This window comes from Gopherus flavomarginatus, chromosome 13, assembly GCF_025201925.1.
Source record: "Gopherus flavomarginatus isolate rGopFla2 chromosome 13, rGopFla2.mat.asm, whole genome shotgun sequence".
Taxonomy (NCBI): Eukaryota; Metazoa; Chordata; order Testudines; family Testudinidae; genus Gopherus; species Gopherus flavomarginatus.
The window spans coordinates 21,695,720-21,706,575 of record NC_066629.1 but is presented as its reverse complement, the minus strand read 5'-3'; the positions used below and the strand labels follow the sequence as shown (position 1 = coordinate 21,706,575).

General features: G+C 47.6%; 1 protein-coding gene across 4 annotated transcripts in view; it reads left to right on the top strand.

Annotated features, from left to right (window-relative positions):
- The window catches only part of GRIK4 (glutamate ionotropic receptor kainate type subunit 4), a 318,605-nt gene that overhangs the window by 97,324 nt on the left and 210,425 nt on the right, over positions 1–10,856 (top strand). For all 4 annotated transcript variants that reach the window (XM_050921936.1, XM_050921937.1, XM_050921938.1 and 1 more), the window contains one exon: positions 9,710–9,841. In XM_050921936.1, coding sequence (XP_050777893.1) covers positions 9,760–9,841 — 82 coding nt within the window. In that variant the 5' untranslated portion in view covers positions 9,710–9,759. The remainder of the gene's footprint in view (positions 1–9,709; positions 9,842–10,856) is intronic.

The window sequence follows — 10,856 nt, the reverse complement described above, 5'->3', positions numbered from 1 at the left end:
TCAGATCCTTTCCCTCTTGTCAGTTTCATTTAAATCTGAACCTCTCCACAGATGAAGCTTTGCAAAGGGAAATCACTCACTGTGTCTGTCAAAAGAATGAAAAAGACCCTGTTAAGTTGTTTGCTGATTTTTCCTGGCAATTTTTCAGAATTCCTCCTTGTTCTGCAGCTGTTAAATTTGTTATTTCATCTGCGAGAGTCGCAGTAGCTTTGCTCGAGCTGCATTTCGTCGCTGTGTGTCAGACTTCCTCTGGCGACGCACAGAGATCCAGCATGACCACAGTCACGCCTGGGCTGGAGGCTGCCTCCCCAGGTGCATTGAGAAGATTAAAGCCATCTCCAAGTATCAGAGCTGCTGCTGGTTTTTAAGGGAGCCTGCAGACAGTGGGCTGGGGTTTTGTTCTCCAATAGGAGGAACAAAAGCTTTCATGGAGAAGGCACGCCTGGTTCCTGATGACTAAACTTAAAACGCTACAGCGGTGCTGCTGTCATGCTTCAGTGCAGGCAGGGGGTTCTACTGGTGTAGCCACCTCCCCGAGAGGTGCAGCAAGGTCCATGGGAGAATTCTGCTGTTGGCCTGCTACTGTCTTGCAACATCAGCCTTGCAACATCTCTCAAGGTATAGATGTAACTATGCCGATGTAAGTTCCCAGTGTAGACCAGAGCTGGGAGGCTGGGTGGACAGAAGCATTGATGCGGGAGGTAAATTTGGTTTCCCGTCATGCTGAAGTGCACAGTTATCAGGAGTATCCTCTGCCCCACTGATAGAAGGAGCTGTGTGGAAGATGCGCCTGTTTTTTCAGGGATATCTTTCCCACCAGACAGAAGCAGCGGTAGAAGAGGCAAACATGCTTTCTGTGGTTTATCAGTTTATTCTCCCTCTGGCTTTTGCTATGATGAGTAAGAAATTTCATGCAGAAATCTCACTGTCAGAAAGATGCTACAACATACACAAGGAAGTGTGTTGGCTAGTACAATAAAAGAGAGCTAATTAAATATGCATTAGTAGTTTCAGGAGCAGCTGCTAACTCTGAGACGTGAATCTTATGTAAGAATGTCTAAATACCCCATCAGCACAGTCGCTCTTAATTTCATCCTCCTGAAGTTACATAACTGAAGCCCCAGATTTTTAAAGGTATCTAGGCATTGCTGGACTCAGTGTTGCAATGTCTAACTGATTTAGGAGCCTAACTCCCAGTTTGAAGAGGGTTTTAGGCACATAGGAACCAAAATCACATAGTCAGCCAATGGGATTTAGATTCCTAAGGGCCTAAATTGCTTTGAAGGAGATATGGGCTCCTAAATCACTCAGGCATTGCAACTCTCCATGTAGAAATGCCTAAATGCCTTTAAAACTCTGGGCCGAAGTCCTTACCGCAAAAACTACACTTCCTTCCTCTCCTGAGAGCAGCCAAAGATTTTAGATCATGTACTGCTATAAGTGATTTATGAGACACATCTTCCACCTGACCTCTCTCTATCTGGCAGGGTCATATTCTTAAGGATGTTGGAGTATCATGACCTAAAACAATAGCAGATGCTCTGTGCTTCAAACAGCTATCTGCTTTCCAGGGTTCCTTATAATCTTTGAATGTCTTCAGTGCTACAGATGGAAGCTTTTGCAAAGGAGGTAGATGTGGCCTCCCTGCGAACCTGCTGGCTGGGTGAAGGCCGCAGGACTATGGACAGAGACTCTAACAAAGGCCATCTGTCTGTTTGTATGAAGCCTGTGGGTCATGTTCTCCATGGATTGAAGGATTAGTGCAGCCATTTCTTGTATACGTTCTCTTTTCTTCTTCTTGCTCAATGGAGAAAAGAGGATCAGAACAATCCTGAGGGCGTTTACCCCCGCCCCCTCCCATTTGCCATAGACAAGGGAATTTATTTTTCCCCTCTCTTTTGCTGTGGAAGTTCTCTGCATTATTAGGATGGATGCCCTCTTAATAGGTGGGCATGTGGTTTGTTAACAAATGCCCCACCCTAGTCCTGAAGCCTTCTGCCAAGTAAAGCTGCGTGGAAGGTGTGTTTCATGGCATTAAAATGCAGGTGTATGGGAATGACTGTAGCAGACGGGGGCCAAGCCAGTGTTGATTACAAGCTAAGTCCCACCTGTGGGGAACCAGGTAATTCAGCTATTAAAAGGCAGCAGGGGTCTGCAGCGTGGTGTAGTGAAGAAAAGCTCCAGAATCAGAACACAGTAATAGGTAAAGGAAGCCAGGCCAGAAGGCTGAGCTCCGGCCAGAGCAGACTGACGGAGAAAGAGCCCTGGAGGTGGCTGTGGAGCCAGAGTGAAGTAGGAATGGTCGCGTCACGATGTCGGACTTTGTGTTGAGGATGCATTGAGGATCACTTGGGTTATTTTGTGACCAAGGACTTCAGTTGCTATTAAAACGACCCCGGGAAGGGATGCTGGGAGCCACAACAGGAACGAGATGGAGTGCTTGGAGCGGGGCTAGTAGGGGCAGGGTGCTCCATAGCCGGCTACACTGCTGCAGAGGGAGACACTTCGCAGAAGCAAGGAAGGGAGCATTGTGGTAGAACAGGGAACTTTTCAGCTCAGGCAAAATGAATTTCCCAGGGCAGGGAAGCGAAGAGCAGTGCTTGCTACTTTTTTTGTCTCTCAATTAAGCGAATGAGTGAATTTTGAGCAGGGGAGGGAGATGGGCTTGGAAGGCTGGGAGGAAAAGGCAGCTCTAACAATCTGCTGCAGATGCCTCATAAGGCTCTTGTTTGCCTTCCTAAATGGCAGTGCGACACCCTGTGCTGTCTGACTAAGAGAGAGGTTCTTACTGCTCTTCTGTCTGCTCCTAACCCTCAGTTGCATGGATCTAGTGATGGGGGTGTGGGGTGGAGGAAGGGTTCTTGTGTTGCTTTCTCTGGGCACGTCAAAGCATGTGATCCAGATGGGGGATGTGTGTTGACAGTGTGTGGATGAGGGGGGTGATTGCTCACTGTCTGCCATCTGGCAAATGCCAAGGTACCTTTCTCTCCCTGCCAGCTGTTCCACGCTAGCAATCAAAGTGCTGAGAAGTTGTTCCTAGCTGTGGATAACATATTAGGTGACCGCAGCATCCCTCTGTGCTCCATGTTCTAGGTAATTACAACCCTGCTGGTCTTGTAGCCAAGCACAGCACGTACCTTGCGTTTATCGTGTAGCTTTTAACTATGAACTCCAGGCTGGTGACGCTGAGGCAGCAGCTTCCCTTTGGGTCCTTCAGTCTGCCCTTTCACCAAACCCAGATGGCGTTTGGCTGCAAGCTGTGGCGGTGGACTGGAGGTCACTGCTGTATGGCCGATGATCTGATCTCTCCCCCAGATCTCTGCTGCTGGTTATTCAGTTAGCAAACACACAGATCCAGAAGCTACCTCTGCACAGCTGCACTCTTGGGGAGATGGAAAATGAGATTCCCTCTTGTTCGTTTATGATCCCAGGCAACTTTTTTCAAGATAGCGGGAATGATAACCTAGTGGATAGAGCACTGGACTGGGACTCAGGAGATCTAGGTTAGAGTCCCAGCTCTGGCACTGTCCTGCTGGTGACCACAGGCAAGTTACTTCTTCACTCTATGCCTCAGTTTTCCCATCTGTAAAATGGGGATAACGAGACTGCCCTCCTTTTGTAAATCACTTTGCGAACTACTGATGGAAAGTACTATATAAGAGCTAGGCATCCCCACCCATTTCCAATGTGGATACTTCTTAACTGAATCCCTCCCCGCTGCTTTGATTGTCGGTGACAACCTTCTTCATACCCTGCCCTCATCTAAGTGTCAGTGTGCACCATTAACATACTGTGTGTTCATCCCCAGAGGTGGCTGCATTTCTGTGGTGGATGAAAAGTGTTAGCTGTTGACTAGCTGGCATGTTGGATTGTTTGCCAAAATCCTTTATTGAGTTCCCTTTGAGAATGAGAGAAATGGAGGGAAAGGTAGCGAGATAGGGGGATAGTCATAGGCTAAGCAGCTCCATTTTGCTGCTTTCTCCATCAGGGGAGCTGGGCCAGCACCTTGATAGAGGGATTTGTTTTTTCACTCTTCGTCATGTTTTGCAACATGGCTGTTGTTGCATCCCTGACAAACTCGATTTGCTTCCACTCTAGCACTCTTGATCCCTTACATTCCATTTAACAAATGCTGACAAAGTCTGAAACGTTCCCTGGGACTGAATCATGCAACAACGTCCTGCTGGTTCCTAGAGGTTTGCTTCCCAAATGCCATTGACAGCTGGGAGGAAGATGAGACACAGTCCATAGAAGAAGGGAGCGAGTGAGCGAAAGAGGATAGATTGGTGGGGAGGGGATGGAAACTCAGTGGCATGTTAAAGATGACAGTGCTAGTTCTGGTACAATATACTTTGTAATTGGTTGGTCTTTGGAACAAACAGGGAGCTGAAGTGTCAGTGGCTGGGAGACTGCAGAAGGTCTGTCATGGGGGAACCAGTGATTGACAAGTTTCTCTATTGCGTCTCAGACAGAAAAGGTATTTAGGGTCTGTCTCTCTCCCCCCTAGGCTTCCTTGGTCATACAGAGGGAGTGGGCAAGAAGGAAGGCAAATACTAGTCTGGCATCCTGTGCAGGGATAGAGGGGATTGCTCAGAGCATCGCTGCATCTGAATTGAGGAAGCAGTGCAAGAAATCACAGGGCTTCTCAGATAGCTTTAGATCCAGTCCTGCAAGGTTCTGGATGCCCTCGGAGTCCATGAGAGTTACAGGTTCTCCTTGTTTCTCAGGTCTTGTTTTATTTTCATGCAGAATAGGCGTGAGAAACTGTGCGCGTGTGCATCTGTAGTGGGGCGAGAATAAGTCAGTTCCACACGTCTGGCTGTAATACAATGTGAGTAAATTTGACTTGATCCTGCTGTTTTGTCAATAACCTGGAAAGTTTTGAAATAATGGCTTCAAATGTTCAAATGATACGTTACTCTGCAGTCTGATTCCACTGTTGCAAACACTTATAAGGAATGGGTTTACCTACGCGTAGCATTTTTAGAGCTCTCCGATCCCTGCTAGTGTTCTGCAGTGGTCATCAAAACAAAACAAAAAATCCTTAAGGCCGGATTTTCAGAAGGGGAGCAGTGATTATAGTGGACCCAGGGTTCTGGGAGACCAACATGAGGCACCTTAAAAGGATCTGATTTTCAGAATGTGCTGGCCACCTGCCTTCTGCAAATCTCAGACCCTTTATAATGTTTCACACTGAGTACCCAAACACTGAGGTTGTGGGTTTCAGTGATTTGGAGTTCGTTAAAGGAAGCTGGGGCATGAAAACCTTGCAGGATCTGGGACTAAGTCTCTTCTAAAAATCCTGGCCCCAGTTTGCAAATAGGAGGGCTTGAATGGAATGAGAGGAAGGATGTTCCAGTGGTTAGGGGCACTAGCCAGAGATCTGGCTCTGCCACTGAATTCCCCTGAGACCCTAGGCAAGTCATTTTGTCTCTTTCTGCCTCAGTTCCCTATTTTTAAAATGGGAATAATAGCTCAGAGGGGTGTGATAAGGTGTGATATAAGGTATTATATTTCCCCACCTGCAATCTCTTATGTAATGCTTTTTATCAGTAGATCTCAAAGTGCTTCATGATCTTTAATGTGTTTCTCCTCCCAGCTCCCCTGGGAGGTAGGGCAGGGATATTATCCTCATTTTACAGATGGGAAACTGAGTCATGGAGCAGCTAAGGGACTTGCTGGTGGTCACACAGGAAGTCTGTGGCAGAGCAGAAAATTGATAGCTAGCATGGTAAGAATCAGCTCTGGGTATTACAAAATTACCAGTCAAAAGTTTTGTCTTTTCTCCGACAAACTCTCCATGATTTCAAAGGCAGATTCAAAATTTTGCCTCTGTCCAGACTTCAGAATTTAGCCCCATGCAGTAGAGAAACCAGATGAGAGGAAATATGTTTCTCAGTGGGTTGGAGGAGGGTCAGATGAATGACTGGATGGAATACTCAAAGTTAGTATTTTAAGGGCATTTTTGCCAATGAAAATCACATCATCAGTGCAAGGGACAGTAATTTTGCCTATAAGCTATAATCTCTCTATGGAGCTGTTAATGAGGCCTGTGAAAAACACCTCTTCTGTAATGGTGGTGCCAGTTCAGTTTCTAGAATGAACCACTTCCTCTGACTGACCCCGGCTCCTCCTGGACGGCTCCAGCAGTAGGTGATCCCCAGTCTGTGTCTGAGCGAGGCGTGTTGCTCTCTAGTGGCTGTATGTGGAGAGTAGCTGTGAGACCTACTGCTATTAGTATTTACTGGAATAGATGTCATTTCATTGAAGTGACAAGAGATCAGAGTGTGTGGAGCGGAGGAACCAGGGTTCTTTAGTCGAGTTTCCTCATGTTTGTGGCTAAGAGATGATACAGTAATTGCATCTGTCTGCAGCCCGTGGATTTGATATAAGAGCATTGGCTGCTTTGCAAAATGTTGTGGGAAATGTTGATTGTTTTCCTTTTTTTTCCCTATCATTTTCTTTCCCTTCGAAGTTCTGTTTCTGCTGGGAATGTGGTGGGGCAGTTCCTAATGACCATTGGGAATGAGCTGAGACTTAAAAAAAACAAACAAAAAACGTTTAGTTTTGCACCATCGTTGCTGTATTTCCCCCCCCCTCCCGTTTTTTTAGGATGGCAAGTGAGAAGCACGGAATAGCAGGAGCGGGGAGGAAGTGCTCTGCAAATGCTGCCCGTGGGCGAATATCCAGGCCCCTTCTCCATGACACAGAAGAGCCTAAATGCAGCTCCACTTCCTAGGGGTGGCCGTGGTTTGGGGAGCTCATGTATGACTCTGTTGGGGCTTCTCATTCGTCCCCACCCAATGGATGGTCCATAGTGGGGCATGGATCGGCCATTAGTTACCCCACATGTGGTTGGTTAGAGGAGCAGAAGGGGCCATTGAACAGCTTTGCTACTGCTCAGGAGCTGGATAGGGGAGCAGTCGTTCACCCCAGCCCCTGGGTGCTATGAAAGCTCATAGCAAGGCTGGGCTGCAAAGGGTGGGATTTAGCCACAGCAATGAAGTACCTAAAGGCCTCTGCTCAGCAGAATATTTAATGCTTGTGCTTCACTTTGAGCAAGTGTTCAACTCTCATTGATTTCCCTGGGGCTTAATCTAGTGCTTAAAGTTAAGTTTGGTTCTCTGCTGAATCAGAGCCAAATTGTATCTCACCCAGGGTCCCCCTGCTGCAGTCTCAGAGTGGCATGGGGACAGGTGTGACTGGGGGAGTGAGTTGTGTGGGAAGGGGGCGAGATTTGCAGTGGCTCCTTGGATGCTCTGAGCACTCATGTGCCTATTAGTGCAGAGTTCTCAAATCACTGCTGTTGCCTTTCCAGGTGGGGATTTGCTGAGAGTTTATGACAGTCCCAGCTGGCTAGTTATTCGTACTGTGCGAGCTCCTAGAGTTTCTGTAATAGACAAGGGCCCCACTGAATTTAATGCTCATCCCAAAATGCACAATCCTGGAATCACTACTCAGCCACACAACAGATGCGGCGTCGGAACGAGCAATGCAAGCTTCCACTGCACACCCTTGGCCATGAGTGTCTGGACTTTGGTCCCTATTTAAGGATGGGAGTTCATTACAACCTCCGTGGTCCATTGAATTCTAGGTCACTCTGCTGGGAGTGCCAGCAAGGGGGCCAGATAGTTAGTGTCTTTTTCTTTTCCCACTGAGACCCACCAGCTGGTTTCTCTCAGGTCTCTAAGTTGCCATCAGATGGTAACAGCTTCCAGCCATTACCAAGCTGGGGTGGGTTTGAACTGGTGGCCTAAGGTAGATTAACATCAGAGATGTGGGTGAATGTCTCCAGGTCCCCTCGACCCTACAGTCCCCCACCTGGTAGTGAAGTGCTTGGAACTGTCTCCCAGAGGTCAATCCTCTGCTTAATCTCTGCAGTGAGAACTTAACTCACCCATGAATTATCTGGCAGGGCTCAGCCCTGAGCAGAGCCGATGCTTTCTTAGATGTGCACCGAATTCAAAGCTGAAAGTCCCCCATCTCCACCCAGAGAGAAGCCAGGAAGCTTCTTGCTTGTGAGCGTGGTCCTGCCATGCCCTGCCTGGGTGCGTGCGTGCTGTCAGCTCAGCTGCAGTGAATGGGTTTGCTGCAGCCCTCAGAGGAAGGTTCTTACAGAAGATCACTGCCACCTTGGTCCTATTTCCCTTCCTTGTCCGTCATTTGTCATTTCACACCACTCCAGCCCTCTAGCTGTCTGGCAGCTCCCTGGATCCCAGAGCTATGTAGCAGCAAAGGGTTCTGTTTCCTCTTCTGTCATGCTGCTTCTGTCCTTGGTCTCACCTATGCAGTGTTTCCCCTCTCCTCCTCCAAGCAGTCCTTCCTGCCCTTCCCGTCATTAACGGTCTCTTCCCCATCGCTGCTCCAGTCTTGCCATCCAGTATCTTGTCCAGCCTCTTCAGGGCTGGGGCCATGTCTGACTCCACAAGTGCAACGGCACCGTGTATGTTTTTGATTCTGCATGAATCTGTTTTTAATGGTAACAAGATGCCAAAGGAAAATGTAAATCCTGTGGCCACAGGTCGTATGGAAATAAGTGACTCTTGCTATATTAACAACTTGTTATTACCTTTCCCCTCTGCAAATCTCCCCTTTCCTCTCCCCTCTGGTCACTGTGAGCTTTATGCAGGTCTGCAGCGGCCTCCCGGGATGGAAGGAAAACCACTATCAATTGTGCAACAGCCACATGCTATAGATCAGCAAAATGGTCGTGACAGATTATGACAGATAACTAGCACATCAGGCTTAATGATGGAAGCACACTGCCCACCACCAGTTCAAGCAGAGGGCAATGGAGTCACCAGAGCTTTGCTCCCAAACTAGGGCTTGGAGCGGTGGAGTGGTCATTGCTTGGCTATGTCTGTTTTCTAGATAACAGCTTTTAAAAACTTGTCCTCTTACTGTGATGATCAACGAGAGCCTTAGGCCATCTCTCCTTGCTTCCATGATTGTGAGATTTTGCTCCATATTTCAATGACCCTCAGAGAGATCTATATCTTCAGATCTCTTCAAGGCATGATTAAAATAGGGGGCTAAAAAAATCTCACAATCCTGGAAGCAAGGAGACGCCCTAAGGCATAAGTGCTTTCTCTTGATTTTGGTATAATATGCAATTTTCATAAGACTGGAAGGGACCTTCTGGATCATCAAGTCCGCTCCCCTACTATCACAGGCAACCCCATCATATAATCCCATTCACAAATGTGTCAAGCTCCATCTTCAAACTACTTAGGTTGTTTGCCCCCACTACTCCTCCAGAAACTTACTCCTCTGATGGCTAGAAACCTTCTGATTTATTGCTGGCCAATTTCTATCTCTTTGTTCTTGTTTTCAAACACTGGCACATAAACTAAGATGCCCTGTAGCTGGATGCTCCATAGGTACCAATATGGATATTTAGGGGCCAAAGTGCCAGTTTATAGAATAATGTTTTGCTCTATGTTTCCAAGTGGTTCCCTCCACCACTCATCTTTTAATGGAGATACTGGGTTGGATTTTGGAGATGGGAACCTGGTCCTTGAACCTGGGTCAGGGAGTAGCAATCAGGGGTATGGCTGGTGGGTTGGGGATGTGTCGTTAGTGGATCTGGCTCACTGTCATTCTGGTTGGGGGAGGAAAGAGGAGATGTCCTCTTCAATTGGGATGCTTCTGCAAGCAGTGTTGGTACCACGGCTGGTGTCGTTAACCGTGCAACGTTCCCTCTTTGCAGAGTTATGTCATGCCCAGACCACCACAGGGCTCCATGAGGATTTATAGAAGATGCCCCGGGTCTTGGCGCCTCTGGTGCTCCTTCTGGTGTGGCTAATGAAGATTGCTGCCAGCCCCCACTCCCTGAGGATCGGTGAGTAAGAAACTTCCTGCACACGCTGAGTTTAATCACCCTTCCAAGGCACTTACTGCTGCCAGTGCAAATACAAAGCCTGAGTCTGCTGTTGCTCGCCCTTGTCTTACCCTGCTCATGGGCGCTTGGGGAAGTAAAGTGAGGCTGATGTTTAAACCTGCGATTTAGTCACATAAACTCTCCGTATCAAGCCAGCAGTCTAGTAAGCCAGGCCTCTCTAGCTGGCTAGATTTAGCTCTCTGCTAGGGATGGTGCTGTCACTACATGAGCGTAAATCAAATGCAGCTTGTGGTGAGTATTCATGTTTGCATTGTTTTCATCAAGTTAATGCCACCCTATGGGAATCTTTTATATATAAATTTGTGGTAAAAGCCACCTGGGAAAGAGGAGCTATGGAATATAACTTGATTTTTCCTTGGCTTTCTTGCTGAATGCTCCTGTAAGCACTGTCCAAACAACAAAAAGTCTTGCCACAGCAATATTTGTTTTGTCCTCGCATTGGGGAGAGTGAGAAATGTTGAATTCAAGTTGAATACAGTTTAGCAGCATTATAGAGCCGTTAATATCACCAAGACGCGTCATTCCCAAGAGACCCACGTTTATTCAGCCCTCCCCGTGTGTATTAAAAGGCATTTGGGAAGCAGGGACCATCGGCATTTATTCGCTGCCCGTGTGGGTTAGAGGAAAGAAATGAAGCCAGAAACTCCGGTAATGAAACTCGCCTTGTATTGACACTTCGCTCTGCTGTTAAGAAAAGAAACAGCTTTCCCCGCCTGCTGTCTCTGGAGCTGTGAGCTGCTTTTATTAACTCTTTGTAGCAGATAAGAGGCTAATCTATTTCCTTCACATGCGCAGGTGACAGCTGGAATAAACCCATTTCTCCCCTTTGCTAGTTGAGCATGGCACAGCTGAGAAATACCGCACGGGCTGATCGTGCGCCGGCTGGGATTGGGGTGAGGGATATCTCCATTCCTGAGGTAACTGTACCTCTGATCCCTTCGTGGCCTCCTTGTGG